Here is a 17,879-nt window from a genome sequence, read left to right on the forward strand (position 1 = left end):
GCCCTGAGGCCGGTTTTAACCTGAAGTGTCAATAATTCCAGACACCACTTGACCCACTGAGCTCCTCCAGCAGATTGTTTGTTGCTCCAGATTCCTGCAGCTGCTGCCACTTGTCTCAGCTGCCGACCTGAAAAGTATTTTGAGACATTCTTGTCATTTTTTTTAAGACCATAAACTATTGGAACACAATTAGACCATTCAGCCCATCGAGTCTGCTCTTATATTCTGTATCTCTAGAAATGAATGCCAACATTGCATTTGCCTTCTTCACAACTGAATCAACCTGAAGGTTAACCTTTAGGGTATCCTGCACAAGGACTCCCAAGTCCCTTTGCATCTCTGCATTTTGAATTCTCTCCCCATCTAAATAATAGTCTGCCGTTTATTTCTTCCACCAAAGTGCATGACCATCCACGTTCCAACATTGTATTTCATTTGCCACTTCTTTGCCCATTCCCTCAAACTATGTAAGTCTCCGTGCAGGCTCTCTGATTCCTCAACATGACCCGCTCCTCCATCTGTCTTTGTATCATCAGCAAATTAATCCCATAGTCCAAATCATTGACATGTATCGTTAAAAGCAGCGGTCCCAACACCGACCCCTGTGGAACTTCATTGATAGCCAGCAGCCAGCCAGAATAGGATGCCTTTATTCCCACTCTCTGTTTTCTGCCGACCAGCCAATGCTCCACCCATGCCAGTAACTTCCCTGTAATTCCATGGGCTCTTATCTTCTAAGCAGCGTCATGTGCGGTACCTTGTCAAAGGCCTTCTGAAAATCCAAGTACACCGTGTCTACTGCATCTCCTTTGTCTACCCTGCTTGGAATTTTCTCTAAGAATTACAGTAGGTTTGTCAGGCGGGATCTTCCTTTCGGGAAACCATGCTGGCTTTGCCTATCTTATCATGTGTCCCCAGGTATTCCGTAAACTCATCCCTAACAATCGATTCCAACAACTTTTCAACCACTGATGTCGGGCTAACAGGTCTATAGTTTCCTTTCTGCTGCCTCCCACCCTTCTTAAATAGCAGAGTAACGTTTGGAATTTTCCAGTCATCCGGTACAATGCCAGAATCTATCGAGTCCTGAAAGATCATCGTTAATGCCTCTCCGATCTCTCCAGCTACTTCCGTCAGGATCCTTCAATGCTCTATCATTCATTCTCTGAGGTCTCTTGTTTGCTGGACATCTGTAAAGAGTATGAATGTCAGGTTGTTTACTGGATACATTCTCCAATATTAAATGAACCTAAATGTATTCTCTCCAACTCGATAAATCAAACATAGAATGTAAAACGTAGAACGTACAGTAGAACAGGAACAGCCGCTTCGGTCAACAATCTTGTGCTAAATTAATTAAGCTAATGGTACCTGATTCCTTCTGCTTGCATGTAGTCCTTCTAACCCTCCAACATGGCATGCCCACAACTTAGTAACCAGCCCATGCGTCTGGAATATGGGAGGGAACTGGGGCACTGAGAGGAAACACACACACTGTCACTGGGAGTACACACAAACAGGGTAGGTCTTACACTGTCAACTGAGGTGTGTGGTAGAACAGAGGGACCTTGGAATACACGTTCAGAATTTATCAATCGTGACATCACAGGGTAGGTTGGTCGTGAAGAAAGCTTTTTAGTACATTGGCCTTCATAAATCAAAGTATTGAGTATTGAGTATCTTGTTGAAGTTGTACAAGATATTGGTGAGGCCTAATTTGGGGTATTGTGTGCTTTTTTAGTCAGCTACCTACAGGAAAGATGTCAATAAGGTTGAAAGAGCACAGAGAAAATTTACAAGGATGTTGCCAGGTCTACAGGACCTGAGCTTGCAATTCATTTTCTTGCAATAAAACAAAATGCAATAGATTTTTATGATTGAAGATTGAATAGGTTAGAACTTTATTCCTTGGAACATAAAAGATTGAGAGAAGATTTGATAGAGATATACAAAATTATGTGATGTATAGGTAAGGTAAATGCAAGCAGTCTTTTTCCACTGAGGTTGGGTGGGAATACAACTAGAGGACATGGGTTACGGGTGAAAGGTGAGAAGTTTAAGGGGAACATGAGGGGAAACTTCTTCATTCAGAGGGTCGTGAGAGTGTGGAACGAGCTGCCGGCACAGGTGATGCACGCAAGCTCGATTTCAATGTTTAAGAGAAGTTCTGATAGGGGTATGGAGGGCGATGAACATGGTGCATATCGATTGCATTTTAAATGGTTCAGCATGGACTAGATGGGGTGAAGGGTCGGTTTCTGTGCTGTAGTTTTCTATGACTCTGTGACCTTTTAGATAGCGGCACAAATTGAATTCCTCCATGAGGGAAAACATGCCCCTTCAATCTTTCTCCAACCCTTCAATATCTGTCTCCCCCCCCCCCCCCCCGCAATTATTCAGCCCTCTCTTATGGAAACACAGAGAAATAAAAAAAGACTGGTTATATTAATGCAAATCTTTTTTTCTTTAGATCAAGGAAGCATTTTTGTCGTCAGACATTGGATCGTACTACAATAAATCAGTAGTCTTCACTTTTGGGTGAGAATGCTCTGTTTTTTTGCCTTTCCAGCTGGTGGGGGGGAAGTTCCTGCCCTGAACCAAAAGCGCATCCCTCCTCCCCAACTCAATGGAGCGACTCAGAAGCTCAAAGTTCAAAGTAACTTTATTATCAAAGTCTGTATATGCTAAGGTAAGATTCATTTTCATGTGGGCATTCATGGTGAAACAAAGAAATACAGTGAATCAATGAAAAACTCCACACAAAGACTGACAAGCAAGCAATGTAAAAGACAAACTGTGCCAATACAAAATAAATAATAAATAAGTTAGTAAATTATCAAATAACACTGAGAACTGAAGTTGTAGAGTCCTTGAAAGTGAGTCTGTAGGTTGTGGAATCAGTTCAGAGTTGAGGTGAGTGAAGTGATTCACGCTGGTTCAGGAGCCTGATGGTTAAAGGGTTAACTGTTCCTGAACTTGGTGGTGAGGGACCTAAATCCAACCCTAACTCAAGGTTTTTGTCATCTAACTATGTACTGCACAAGTTTACCGTCAAGACAATGTTTCTCCGGACCAGGGTGTAGAGCACAGCAGTACACGTAACACACGTATAACACACAATAACCTCGGAAAGTAAGAAAGTAAATAAAGTGCATTAATTAAATATTGTAGAGTATGGACAGATTAACCAGTGACACTTCGAATACAATGCGGCAAGGAGTACAGAAGCCTAATGGCCTGAGGGAAGAAACTGTTCCCATCCTGCCTGTCCTTGTCTTTATGCATAGGAGTCTCCTGCCTGATGGTAGAAAGTCAGAGAGGATGCTGGATGGACGGGTGGGATGGTTGAGAACACCAAGGGCACGGCATACACAGCGCTCCTGATAAATGTCCCCAGTGGATGATGGGGAGAACCCTATGATCCTCTCGGCCGTTCTCTCAATCCTTTGTAGGGATTTCCGGTCCGATGCTCTGCTGCTCCCAGACCAGATAGAGAGGCAGCTTGTCAGGACGGACACTCCTGTGAAATTCAGACAAGGTGGGTAGAGGGGGAGGAGCCTCACTTGCCTCAGTCTCCTCAGGAAGTGGAGGCGTTGCTGTGCCCTCTTATCCCAGGAGGTGATATTTGGGGACCAGGTGAGGTAATCTGTGATGTGAACTCCCAGGACCTCTCCCAGTCTGGTTGTCAGGGAAAGGGAGTAGTTCAGTTCCCCAGCTTTCAGGCTGGGATTCCGCAGAGAAGTCACAGAGTGGTGTTGGAGTATATCATAGAGACATAGAAAACCTACAGCACAATACAGGCCCTTCAGCCCACAAAGTTGTGCCGAACATGTCCCTACCTTAGAAATTACTAGGCTTACCTATAGCCCTCTATTTCACTAAACTCCATGTACATATCTAAAAGCCTCTTAAAAGACCCATTCGTATCTGCCTCCACCACCATTGCTGGCAGCCCATTCCCCTGAACCCTGACATCTCCTCTGTACCTACTCCCCGGCACCTTAAACCTGTGTCCTCTTGTGGCGACCATTTCAGCCCTGGGAAGAATCGGCAGGGGCATCTTCCTACAATCTGACAGGGAACTGGTGAGATTTCACTCCTACAGAAAGTGGTGGAGGCAGCCCAGTCCATCGCAGTCAAAGCCCTCCCCACCACATTTACACGGGAAAGCAGCATCCGTTATCAAAGACCCTTCCCATCCACTAGGCAGGGGGTACAAAAGACCACCAGGCTCAGGAACAATTATTACCCCTCAACCATCAGGCTCCTGAACCAGCGTGGATAACTTCACTCACCCCAGCAATGAGCTGACTCCACAACATACACACTCACTTTCAAGGAACTCACAACTCCTGTTCTCAGTATTATTTAATTTTTATTTGCACAGATTGTTTTTCACATTGGTTGCTTGCCAGTCTTTATGTATCTTTTTTTTTTAATGTGCTATTGCATTTCTTCATTCTCCTGTAAATACCTGCAAGAAAATGAATCTGAAGATCGTATATGGTGATGCATACATTTGACTTGGACTTGTGGTGCTGCCTCTTTCCTTTTATTCCTGTGCCCTCTCGGCTTGGCCTCCCTCACCTGCCTATCCCCTCCGCCTGGATCTGCTCCTCCTCGCCTTTCTCCTCATTTTACAAACCAGCCACCTTCATCCTGGGGAAAAAAATGGTCCCGGCCTACTCAGCCTTATTATTCAAACCCTCCAGTTCCAGTAATGTCCTTGTATATCTCTTCTGTGTCCTTAATGATGTCCTTCCAAACTTTGATGAGATTTGCTTTATTTGTCACCTGCACATCAATGCATACAGTGACATGCATCAAATATAAACATGGGAGGTTCTGCAGACGCTGGAAATCCAGAGTAGCGCACACAAAGTGCTGGAGGAACTCAGCAGCTCAGGCAACATGTAAAAATGAATAAACAGTCAACTTTTCAGGCTGAGACCCTTGGAAAGGAAGGAGGAAGATGCCAAAATTAAAAGGGGGAGGGGAGGGGAAGGTGGCTAGCTAGAAGATGATAGGTGAAGACAGATGGGTGGGAAAGTTAAAGGACTGGAAGGAAAAGGAAACTGATAGGAGAGGAGAGTGGACCATAGGAGAAAGGGAAGGAGGAGCGGACCCAGGGGAAGGGGATAGGCAGGTGAGGAGAAGAGGTAAAAGGGAATAGAAAAAGAGGGAAGACGGAGAAATTGATTTTCAGGTTGGAGGCTACCAAGAGGGAATATGAGATTCAAGAATCAGTTCCTATACACTTCTAATTACCCAAAAAGAAGGCCTTAAAAATCTCTACTTTGTCAATAAAAGACTCAGCCATTCCCCTCCTCCATCTGCTAGACTGGTCCTCACACTCATCCTCAGCTCCTTTCTCCAAACTCAAGGGGTAGCCATTGGCACCGGCACGGACCCCAGCTATGCTTTCCTTTTCGATGGTTACGTAGAACAATCCATTTCCATAGAAATGTTCCCCAACTCTTCCCGTGCTACATTGACAACTGCTTCATGCACCCATGCTGAACTCGTCAATTCCGTCAATTTTGCCTCCACATCCAACAATATTATTCTCTACAATGTGCACCATTTCCAAAGGGATCCTACCACCAAGCATAGCTTTTTCTCCCCTCACCCCCAAGCCCACTTTCTGCAAGGATAGTTCCCTCCACAATTCCCTTCTCCCTTCATCCCTCCCCACTAATCTCCCTCCAGGCACTCATCCCTACAAACAACCTCAGTCCTACACCTGCCCATTCACCTTCTCCCTTACCTCCATTCAAGGCCACAGGCAATGCTTCACCTGCGAATCTATTAGGCTTGTCTTTTGTGACCGGTGCTCCCAATGTGGCCTCCTCTCTGCTATGTAAATTGGGGACCCTGTTGTTGAGCCCTCCACCAAGAACAGGATTTCCCGGTGACCAACCATTTTAATTCCCATCTCTATTCCTGGTCTAACATGTTAGTCCATGGCCTCGTGATAAGGCCACTTTCAGGGTGGAGGAGCAACACCTCATATTCCGTCTAGGTAGCTTCTAAGATGATGGCATAAACATCAATTTCTCCTTCTGGTAATTTTTTTACCCTCTTCTTCTATTCCCTACTTGGGCCTTTTACCTCTTCTCTTCTGCCTATCACCTCCCCCTGGTGCCCTTCCTTCTTCCCTTTCTCCCATGGTCTACTCTCCTCTCCTGTTAAATTCCTTCTTCTCCAGCCCTTTACCTTTCCCACTCACCTAGCTTCACCCATCATCTTCTCCAACCCCAACTTTTATTCTGGCATCTTCCCCCCCCCCTTCCTTTTCCAGTCCTGAAGAAGGGTTTCAGCCTAAAACATCGGCTGTTTATTCATTTCAGTCGATGCTGCCTGACCTCCTGAGATCCTCTTTGTGTTTGGTGCACTGGATTTCCAGCATCTGTAGAATCTCTTCTGTTTATGATTCTTTGTGGTTCCTTGTAGTCATGGACAGAGAATTGCCAGTGGGATGTGGAAATGAAACCTTCAATCTTTAGTATCACTATCCATGTTAAGCTCGATTCTGTACTAAGTTGGGGGTTGGGCCTCTAGTGTTTGCCGATGGGAGAATAATCTAGATCAGGACAACTCGGGGGCTTGGTCTATGTATGTTTTTTGTGTGACTGTATGGTTTATTGAAATTGTAATCGTATATGCTATTCGTGCTGTGTGCTGCTGGTAATGTGTTTTGCTCCTTGGCCCCAGAGGAACGCTGTTTGTTTGGCTGTAGGCATTTATGGTTGAATGATACTTGAATGTGAACTTGAAGCCCTCACACATGGACTTCTCCATCACCAGGAAGGGCAGCCTACTGACATATTTCTGGGTGGACTTCCGAGTAAAAACTAGCGAAGAAAATGAAATCAACATTGACTTAGTAAAGGCATCAATCAATGACCTCTTTGAATCTCAAGGATCAACAGTTTACCAGATCCAGCCGGAATCGACTAAGATGAGCAGTGAGTTCCTCTGAGCATTCTCCTGAGAATTAGGTTGTTGGGGCTGGGGGCGGTGGGGGGGGGGGGGGGCAGAGAAATTTGTCTGTCTTACATTGAATGTTGCCTGCCTTTTGATTTACCCGACCCCCACGCAAGTAGATCCACTGACAGAAGCACAGATTGTATAACCTGCAGCCAATACACGGCACTCGATTAACACTGGCTGTGGAAGACTTCTTTAATGGAAGTCAATGACTAAGCAAGTTTCACCCTTTGCAAGTCCGTCCCCTCGGACACCAATAGTACCGTGAGCACTGCTGAAATTTCAGAACGTGAGGCAGTGCAGCACAGGAACAGGCCCGCAGTGGTTAACGTAATGCTGTTGCAACACCAGCAACCCAGGTTCAATTCCCGCTGCTGCCTGTAAGGAGTTTGTACATTCTCCCCACGACTGTGTTTCTCTCTCTTCCGTTTCCATCCATATTCCAAAGACATGCAGGTTAGTAGGTTTATTGGTCACATGGGTGTAGTTGGGCAGCACGGGCTCGTTGGGTTGGAAGGACCTGTTGCCACACTGTGTCTCGAAATAGACCCTGCACCTATGACGTCTGTGCTGAACGCGATGAAAAATTAAACTACCTCTCTTCTGGCTGTACGTGATCCATACCCCTTCTTTCCCTGCACCTCCACCTAGCTTTCAAATGGCCTTTTTAAAAAGTTTGAAGTTCAAATTGAAACATTAATTGTCATTCAACCGTACATGAATATAGCCTAACAGGGCCGAGGTGCAAAACACATTACCACCAACACACAGCACAAATAAACATATGGTGATGATTTCACAAATATAAACAGTAAGTAGAGAAAAACTGATATTAATAATAACAATCTAATCACAAACAAGGGACTCGGCCAAAATGTCGACTGTACTCTCTTCCATGGAAGCTGCCTGGCCTGCTGAGTTCCTCCAGCATTTTGTATGTGTTGCTTTAATAATAATAATAATAGCCCATGTCCCTGCATTGTCCTGGTCCTCCTTGTTCTTCCACTGAGTGCCACTATTTTATCTGTTCCCTTCCAGTATCCCTGGCAGTCCATTCCAGGCATCTGCCATTCCCTAATAAAAGGCTTGCACACCCTCCCATTTCCCTTAAACTTTCCCCCTCTGTAACATTAAATCAGGTTCGCGAGTCAGGCAAGTGTGACAGAAAACAATGCAAATAAATATATTAGTCATATATTTAGAAACAAGAAAAACTCGACCAAACATTCATGTTCTCCAAGTTACAGAGTAGTTGAATATTCAACAAGCATACTGAGCTGAAAGTGCGCAGTGAGCATGTCTTCCCAACGGCTACGTGGACTGCTTGCCTCAGACAAAGGAATAGAGAACATGCCGCTTCCACATGCTGTTTTATACCTGGGATATTTGAAACTGGACACCAGGCAGCTAACCAATGAGAAAAGCAGCTGCAGTTTCTAAACTAACCAATCATGATAAAGTGACTTTCGACAAGCAGAATGAACCACGCCCCCACAGGACACCCTGTCGCCATAAGTGTATGGCCTCGTGTTTCAGTTCTATAACGTTTGTCGCTCAGCTACAATTGGGATATTGAGTGTGGACGCTTTAGAAAGTGGGCTGAAGAGGCTCACCAGGATGCTATCACAAACGAGAAAATCTGCAGGTGCTGGAGATCCAAGCAAGGAGTTCCTCTAGCATTTTGTGTATGTCACCAGGATTAGAGGGTATGAGATGTACACGGAAGCTGCATGGATTAGGGTTGTCTTCTCTTGAAGGTCAGAGGCTGTTCGAGTTTATAAAAACATTTGAGGGGGGTAGATAAGGTAGAAACTCAGAAACTTTCTTCGCCAAGAGAGCTGGTGGAAATGGATATGAAAGCAATGTTTGGGGCATTTGGGCAGACACACGTACAGGCAGGGAGTAGAAGGACAGAGGGTAGCAGGGTTATGCAGTGGTTAGCACAATGCTTCACAGTACAGGCAGTCCGGGTTCAATTCCCATCGCCGCCTGTAAGGAATTTGTACGTTTCCCCATGGAATGTGTGGCTGCTCCAGTTTTCTCCCACATTCCAAAGAGGCACTGGTTGGTGGGTTAATTGGTCATGGTTAATTGCCCCATGATTAGGCCGGGGCTAAGTTGCTGGGCGGTGTAGCTCGAAGGGCCTGTACAACACTGTATCTCAATTTAAAAAAAACATACAGGCAAACAGATGGGGTGGATTATGGGACATAGAGCATTACAGCATAGTGCAGGCCCTTCGGCCCACCATGTTGAGCCTATCATTTAGTCATCGATCTAACTCTTCCCCCCTTCAAAGCCCAAAACCCTCAATTTTTCTTTCATCTGCCTATCTAAGGGTCTGTTAAATGCCCCTAACGTATCTGCCTCTACCACCACCCTCAGAAGCCTGTTCTAGACAGGTTGTATAAAAAATCAGTCTCTGATATCTCCCCAGCATTTCCGTCCACTCACTTTAAAACAGGGGATTATGTCATGGTCCCAGGCTGGGAACCCTGCCTCAAAAGAATATCCTCTAGTTTTAGCCGTTACCACTCTAGGAAAAAAAGGAGTGTCTGTCAACTCTATCTATGCCTTTCATAACCTACCTCTTGTCCTCTTCCCTCCAGAGGAAAGCCCTTCCTTGTGCAGCCTTTCCTCACAGGACACGTTCTGCGATCCTGGGGCTGTCGTGGACAGGGATGAAGATTATTTTGGCTTGCAGAGGGATCTGGGTCAGCTGGAAAAATGAGCTGAAAAAATGGCAGTGGGAATTTAATGCCGGCAAGTGTGGGGTGTTATCGTATTGCCTGGTGGTTAATTGCCCCGTGATTAGGCTAGGGTTAAATCGGGGGTAGCTGGGCGGCGCACCTCAAAGGGCCAGAAGGGCCTGTTCTGTGCGGTATCTCTGAATACATTAAATAAAACACCAGTGACATCGCATTTCTTTCTTACTTTGACAGATCTATTGGAAAATGAACTTGAGACCCTGATATCAGCAGCAGGTAAGGACTGTGGTGAGCACAACCATTTCCTGGTGGTGTGAAGCATTCTTAGATCCTTCACTTCTCTCTGTTCAAAGTTCAAAATAAATTTATTATCGAAGTACATAGATGTCACCATATACAGCGATGTGCAAAGTCTTAGGCGGGTTTATACAGCTAGGGTACTGTACTGGATTTGCCAACGTGGAGCAGAGACCAAGTCTGTAAGTTTGGTGGGAGCAAAGGATGTTGGGAATGGTGAGGGTGAAGTGCCATGGGAGGGGTGGGGGCAGGTGGTGGGGTGGGTGCAGGCACACCCAGCCCTGAGATACCAGGCAAGCTCATTTGATTCCAGGCAACTGGTTTATTGGTCACTACAGAATGTCTCTCCAGTGCTTCCTACTCCCTGCCCTTTTCTCAACCATGATTCCCCTCTCCCTGCCCCCTTCCCACTCTCGGTCCACAACAGAGACCCATATCAGACATGTGTCATGAAATTGTTTGTTTTATGGCAGCAGTACAGTGTAATATATAAAGTTACTACAGTGCTGTGCAAAAGTCTTAGGCACCCTAGTGATATATATGTGCCTAAGATTTTTGCACAATACTGTACAACCCAGAAATTCATTTTCTTGTGGGCATTCACAGTAAGTACAAGAAACACAAAAGAATCAGTGGAAGGCCGCACCCAACAGGACAGGCAACCGGTGTGGAAAAGAAAACAAACTGTGCAAATACTAAAGAAAGAGGAAAAAGTAAATAAATAAGCAATAAATATTGAGAACATGAGCTGAAGAGTCCTTGAAACTGAATCGATAGGCTGTAGGAACATCTGGATGAGAGGGTGCATGAAGTTATCCCCTTTGGTTCATGAGCCTGGTGACTGAGGGGTAATAACTTCCTGAAACTGGTGGTGTCAGATACCTTCTTCCTGATGACAGCAGCGTGAAGAGAGCAAGGCCTGGGTGCTGGGGTCCTTGCTAATGGGCATCCATTCCATTATTGTTGTTTCATTTTGCTCTACATTATATTACACTACAGTCTATGCACCATTCTGTTTTGCCTTGATCTAATAACTGTACCTTTTATTTTATTTATTAGTTCAAGTTTGAGGAGGCATAGTTTGAGTGGACAGCCAGGGCAGCAATGGCTAATACAAGATAATGGGAAGTTTGGAGAGGGTGCAGAGGAGATTTACCAGGATGCTGTCTGGATTGGAGAGGGTGCAGAGGAGATTCACCAGGATGCTGCCTGGATTAGAGAGGGTGCTGAGGAGATTCACCAGGATGCTGCCTGGACTAGAGAGGGTGCTGAGGAGATTCACCAGGACGCTGTCTGGACTAGAGAGGGTGCAGAGGAGATTCACCAGGTTGCTGTCTGGATTAGAGAGGGTGCAGAGGAGATTCACCAGGATGCTGCCTGGACTAGAGAGGGTGCTGAGGAGATTCACCAGGACGCTGTCTGGACTAGAGAGGGTGCAGAGGAGATTCACCAGGATGCTGCCTGGATTAGAGAGGGTGCAGAGGAGATTGACCAGGATGCTGCCTGGATTAGAGAGGGTGCAGAGGAGATTGACCAGGACGCTGCCTGGATTAGAGAGGGTGCTGAGGAGATTTACCAGGATGCTGCCTGGATTAGAGAGGGTGCAGAGGAGATTGACCAGGACGCTGCCTGGATTAGAGAGGGTGCTGAGGAGATTGACCAGGATGCTGCCTGGATTAGAGAGGGTGCTGAGGAGATTGACCAGGACGCTGTCTGGACTAGAGAGGGTGCAGAGGAGATTCACCAGGATGCTGCCTGGATTAGAGAGGGTGCAGAGGAGATTCACCAGGATGCTGCCTGGATTAGAGAGGGTGAAAGGAGATTCACCAGGACGCTGTCTGGACTAGAGAGGGTGCAGAGGAGATTCACTAGGACGCTGCCTGGATTAGAGAGGGTGCAGAGGAGATTCACCAGGACGCTGCCTGGATTAGAGAGGGTGCTGAGGAGATTCACCAGGATGCTGCCTGGATTAGAGACGGTGCAGAGGAGATTCACCAGGACGCTGCCTGGATTAGAGAGGGTGCAGAGGAGATTCACCAGGACGCTGCCTGGATTAGAGAGGGTGCAGAGGAGATTCACCAGGACGCTGCCTGGATTAGAGAGGGTGCAGAGGAGATTCACCAGGATGCTGTCTGGATTAGAGAGGGTGCTGAGGAGATTCACCAGGATGCTGCCTGGATTAGAGAGGGTGCTGAGGAGATTGACCAGGATTCCGCCTGGATTAGAGAGGGTGCAGAGGAGATTGACCAGGATGCTGTCTGGATTAGAGAGGGTGCAGAGGAGATTGACCAGGACGCTGTCTGGATTAGAGAGGGTGCAGAGGAGATTTACCAGGATGCTGCCTGGATTAGAGAGGGTGCAGAGGAGATATACCAGGACGCTGCCTGGATTAGAGAGGGTGCAGAGGAGATTCACCAGGATGCTGCCTGGATTAGAGAGGGTGCAGAGGAGATATACCAGGATGCTGCCTGGACTAGAGAGGGTGCAGAAGAGATTCACCAGGATGCTGCCTGGATTAGAGAGGGTGCAGAGGAGATTCACCAGGATGCTGCCTGGATTAGAGAGGATGCAGAGGAGATTCACCAGGCTGCTGTCTGGACTAGAGAGGGTGCAGAGGAGATTCACCAGGATGCTGCCTGGATTAGAGAGGGTGCAGTGGAGATATACCAGGACGCTGCCTGGACTAGAGAGGGTGCAGAAGAGATTCACCAGGATGCTGCCTGGATTAGAGAGGGTGCAGAGGAGATTCACCAGGATGCTGCCTGGATTAGAGAGGGTGCAGAGGAGATTGACCAGGATGCTGCCTGGACTAGAGAGGGTGCAGAGGAGATTCACCAGGATGCTGCCTGGATTAGAGAGGGTGCAGAGGAGATTCACCTGGATGCTGTCTGGATTAGAGAGGGTGCAGAGGAGATTGACCAGGATGCTGCCTGGATTAGAGAGGGTGCAGAGGAGATATACCAGGATGCTGCCTGGATTAGAGAGGGTGTAGAAGAGATTTACCAGGACACTGTCTGGATTAGAGAGGGTGCAGTGGAGATTCACCAGGACGCTGTCTGGACTAGAGAGGGTGCAGAGGAGATTCACCAGGACACTGTCTGGATTAGAGAGGGTGCAGAGGAGATTCACCAGGATGCTGCCTGGATTAGAGAGGGTGCAGAGGAGATTCACCAGGATGCTGTCTGGATTAGAGAGGGTGCTGAGGAGATTGACCAGGATGCTGTCTGGATTAGAGAGGGTGCCTCATGAGGATAGGCTGAGTGAGCTCAGGCTTTTCTCTTTGTAGTGAAGGGGGGTAAGAGGTGACTTTATAGAGGTGTATAAGATTGACAAGAGGATCGATAGAGTGGATATCCAGAGACATTTTTCCCCCGGGGCACAAATGGCCAATACAAGGGGGGCATAATTTTAAGGTGGGCAGAGGAAAATATAGGGAGGAATGTCAGAAGTAACTTCTTTACACAGTGAGTGGTGCTACAGGCAGACACATTAGGGGCATTTAAGAAACTCTTAGATAGGCATGTGGATGATAGAAAAATGGAGGATTATGTCAGAGGGAAGGGTTAGACTGATCTTAAAGTAGGCTAAAAGGTCAGCATCATGGGCTGAAGGGCTTGTTCTGTACTGTAATGTTCTATGTATAGGTAAGTTTATTGTCACAAGCATAGTACAATACAAGCGTAACACAGACTTAACATCACTTAGGCGTGTATATTGTTGTTTGTTTCAAAATGCTAATTTACAATCGATTCTGGTTAATTGGGTTATTGGTTAATCGGGGTACCATTTACCACTCTTAAAGAGCAAAAACCCATTGAGAAAATTGCCAGGATTCCCTCTGTTTATTTGGACACCACACTGCTTAATTGGGGCGGCAGACTATTGCCAAACAGGTTCTAACCAGTGTCAGTCAGCTCCACTTGTGTGGCTGTTAGACACTACACCATGCTTAGAGCAAACGGTTTTTAAATGGTGTCAGGTGTTCTAAAATCAGTGATTTTTGCCACTGACAGTTGGTGAGAAATACGCAGTAAGACAATTCAGAACCGTTTTGCTCACCGTGGTTTCAAGCATTCAGGCTTGGATGTGCTAGAAACTGCCAGGAGGGAAAATGAAATGATTTCAGTACCTCAACAAGTTAGGAAATATGGAGAATTTGAAGGTATCAACAATCATCTTCAATATTACAATGAAAATGAAGATTTGGAGTGTGCAACCATTGTACGAAGGCAGTCCATTAGCTGCACTAGATATCTGCACTGATTTTGTTCATTGCATATACTGGATGAATTCTTCAGTCGATAACTATTAGGGACTAATACAGTTTTATAGTACTCTGGTAATATTGGGAGTGTTCTAATGTATTCTGTATTTAATTTAAATACATAATTTGTTTCTCAGCTTATCTTTTTTTTTATACCTTTTTAACTATTTGCATGAAATGTTGGCTAATTGAGGCAGCCATGTAATTGGGCCGAAATGTAGAGGTTCCGATGTGTCCCAATTAACCAAAACCCACTGTGTTCTGAAGTTTCTGTTTTTGTGCTTTTAGTTCTATTCTTCCCTCTTTCCACAAAGGTTCAGATATACCCAACTCCAGTCTTCCTGTTAACGAGTCACTAGGTGGACTGCAAAAATATCTCACTGCCTTGGATGGCTGAAAGACAAAAAGTTCACAAGCCAAGAATGGGGTTGAGAGGGAAAATAGATAAGCCATGATGGAATGGCAGAGCAGACTCAATGGGCTGAATGGCCTACTTCTGCTGCTATGCCTACTTCTTGTGTTCTAAATAAATCTTGTAAGTTTAACTTGATCACAAAAAATGTTCTGCATGACAGAGAGACACCTATGGTCTCCATTTTCCAGGGGTCAGAAAATTGATCGGCATCACTTCCCATTGAGGGTAGGAAGAACAGTATGACCCCAATAATCTGGCATCTGATTGGTCAGAAATCGTGGCTGTCCAGCACCTGGCTTATTTATTGGTTCAGAATGTGAGTTAGTTAGATGCGCAGAGACGGGGTCAGATCCAGAGCACCAGGGCACGTGTTTTGAAGGCAGAGATTTCAGCGTGACTGTATGTTTACTATCGTTATTATATTCACTGGATCGCTCGACAACTGCAATAGGCAATTTACTTATTTAGAGATTACATCGCAGGAACAGACCTTTCCAACGCATTGAGCCCACGCCACTCAGTTACACCCATGTGACCAATTCACAATGCCTTTGAATGGGAAAATCCTACAAAAGGTTGTGGATTTGGCCCACTCCGTCACGGGTAAAACCCTCCCAACCAGTGAGCACGCCTACATGAAACGCTGTCGTAGGAAAGCAGCATCCATCATCAGAGATCCTCGCCACCCAGGCCGTGCTCTCTGCTGCAATCAGGTAGAAGGTACAGGAGCCTCAGGACTCACACCACCAGGCTCAGGAACAGTTACTACCCCTCAACCATCAGGCTCCTGAACAAAAGGGATAACTACACTCACTTGCCGTATTATTGAGATGTTTCCACAACCAATGATCTCACTTTAAGGAATCTTTATCTCATGTTCTTGATATTTATTTATATTTGCATTTACACAGTTTGTTGTCTTTTGCACTCTGGGTGATCTTTCATTGAAGTCTTAGTTACTTTTCTATAGATCTACTGTAAATGCCACAGGGAAATGAATCTCGGACTGTATATGGTGACACATCTGTACTTGGATAATAGAATGTACTTGAAACTTCGAAACCTTTTAAAAGTTGCCTTTTCTTCTCTTCGGACTCGCATCTGCCCGTCCTTTCCTCGCCTGCAGAGTGCCACGATTATAACTTCATCGGCACCGCTGAGAGCACCATTCTGAGCGGTCCTGACAGCAGCTACAAGAGCTGCCTCTGGCATCTGCAAGGGCCTGTGGGGCACCTTCTCAAGCTGAGGCTGGAATGGGTGAAAGACTACTGCAAGGACCGCATCTTGGTGTTCAACGAGGTCACGGTCAGCCACATGGACCTCCTCACCTCGTGAGTCGCTGTTCATTACCTCTCCAGTCATGGCACAGGGAACACTGTCAATTACTGCTCATTGTCTAAGTATGCCTTCCTCCCCACCACGTCCCCTCTTCCCCGTAACCAGGAGTGCATTTGGTGGGTCAGAAGTCACATGTAGATGAGAGTGAATGAAGACCAGCGGACATAAGAGGAGAATCAGGCCATATAGCTCAACAAGTCTGCTCTGGCTGATTTATTTCCCCTCTCGACTCCATTCTCCTGTCTTCTTCCAGTAACATTTGACACCCTTAGAACCTATCAACTTCTCAATGACTTGGCCTCCACAGCCATCTACAGCAATGATTTCCACAGTTTCATCATCTTCTCGCTAAGGAAATTCCACTTCGACGTCTTCTATTCTGAGTCTGTGCCCTCTGGTCCCAGACTCCCCCACTACAGGAAACATCCTCTCCACATCCACTCTATCTGTGTCCTCTGGTCCCAGACTCCCCCACTATAGGAAACATCCTCTCCACATCCACTCTATCTGTGTCCTCTGGTCCCAGACTCCCCCACTATAGGAAATGTCCTCTCCACATCCACTCTATCTGTGTCCTCTGGTCCCAGACTCCCCCACTATAGGAAACATCCTGTCCACATCCACTCTATCTGTGTCCTCTGGTCCCAGACTCCCCCACTATAGGAAACATCCTCTCCACATCCACTCTATCTGTGTCCTCTGGTCCCAGACTCCCCCACTATAGGAAACATCCTGTCCACATCCACTCTATCTGTGTCCTCTGGTCCAAGACTCCCCCCACTGTAGGAAACATCCTCTCCACATCCACTCTATCCGTGTCCTCTGGTCCGAGACTCCCCCACTATAGGAAACATCCTCTCCACATCCACTCTATCTGTGTCCTCTGGTCCGAGACTCCCCCACTATAGGAAACATCCTCTCCACAACCACTCTATCTGTGTGTCCTCTGGTCCCAGACTCCCCCACTATAGGAAACATCCTCTCCACATCCACTCTATCTGTGTCCTCTGGTCCCAGACTCCCCCACTATAGGAAACGTCCTCTCCACATCCACTCTATCTGTGTCCTCTGGTCCCAGACTCCCCCACTATAGGAAACATCCTGTCCACATCCACTCTATCTGTGTCCTCTGGTCCCAGACTCCCCCACTATAGGAAACATCCTCTCCACATCCACTCTATCTGTGTCCTCTGGTCCAAGACTCCCCCCACTATAGGAAACATCCTCTCCACATCCACTCTATCTGTGTCCTCTGGTCCCAGACTCCCCCACTATAGGAAACATCCTGTCCACATCCACTCTATCTGTGTCCTCTGGTCCAAGACTCCCCCCACTATAGGAAACATCCTCTCCACATCCACTCTATCTGTGTCCTCTGGTCCTAGACTCCCCCACTATAGGAAACATCCTCTCCACATCCACTCTATCTGTGTCCTCTGGTCCCAGACTCCCCCACTATAGGAAACATCCTGTCCACATCCACTCTATCTGTGTCCTCTGGTCCAAGACTCCCCCCACTGTAGGAAACATCCTCTCCACATCCACTCTATCCGTGTCCTCTGGTCCGAGACTCCCCCACTATAGGAAACATCCTCTCCACATCCACTCTATCTGTGTCCTCTGGTCCGAGACTCCCCCACTATAGGAAACATCCTCTCCACAACCACTCTATCTGTGTGTCCTCTGGTCCCAGACTCCCCCACTATAGGAAACATCCTCTCCACATCCACTCTATCTGTGTCCTCTGGTCCCAGACTCCCCCACTATAGGAAACGTCCTCTCCACATCCACTCTATCTGTGTCCTCTGGTCCCAGACTCCCCCACTATAGGAAACATCCTGTCCACATCCACTCTATCTGTGTCCTC

The 17,879-nt window shown here is 46.6% G+C and overlaps 1 protein-coding gene across 1 annotated transcript in view; it reads left to right on the plus strand.

Annotated features, from left to right (window-relative positions):
* LOC132382901 (transmembrane protease serine 6) overlaps positions 1-17,879 on the plus strand; it is an 84,146-nt gene that overhangs the window by 25,800 nt on the left and 40,467 nt on the right. Inside the window, exons 4-7 of the mRNA XM_059953439.1 lie at positions 2,471-2,538; positions 6,808-6,968; positions 9,933-9,974; positions 15,801-16,005. Coding sequence (XP_059809422.1) covers positions 2,471-2,538; positions 6,808-6,968; positions 9,933-9,974; positions 15,801-16,005 — 476 coding nt within the window. The remainder of the gene's footprint in view (positions 1-2,470; positions 2,539-6,807; positions 6,969-9,932; positions 9,975-15,800; positions 16,006-17,879) is intronic.

The sequence above is a fragment of the Hypanus sabinus genome, chromosome 29 (genome assembly GCF_030144855.1).
Source record: "Hypanus sabinus isolate sHypSab1 chromosome 29, sHypSab1.hap1, whole genome shotgun sequence".
Taxonomy (NCBI): Eukaryota; Metazoa; Chordata; class Chondrichthyes; order Myliobatiformes; family Dasyatidae; genus Hypanus; species Hypanus sabinus.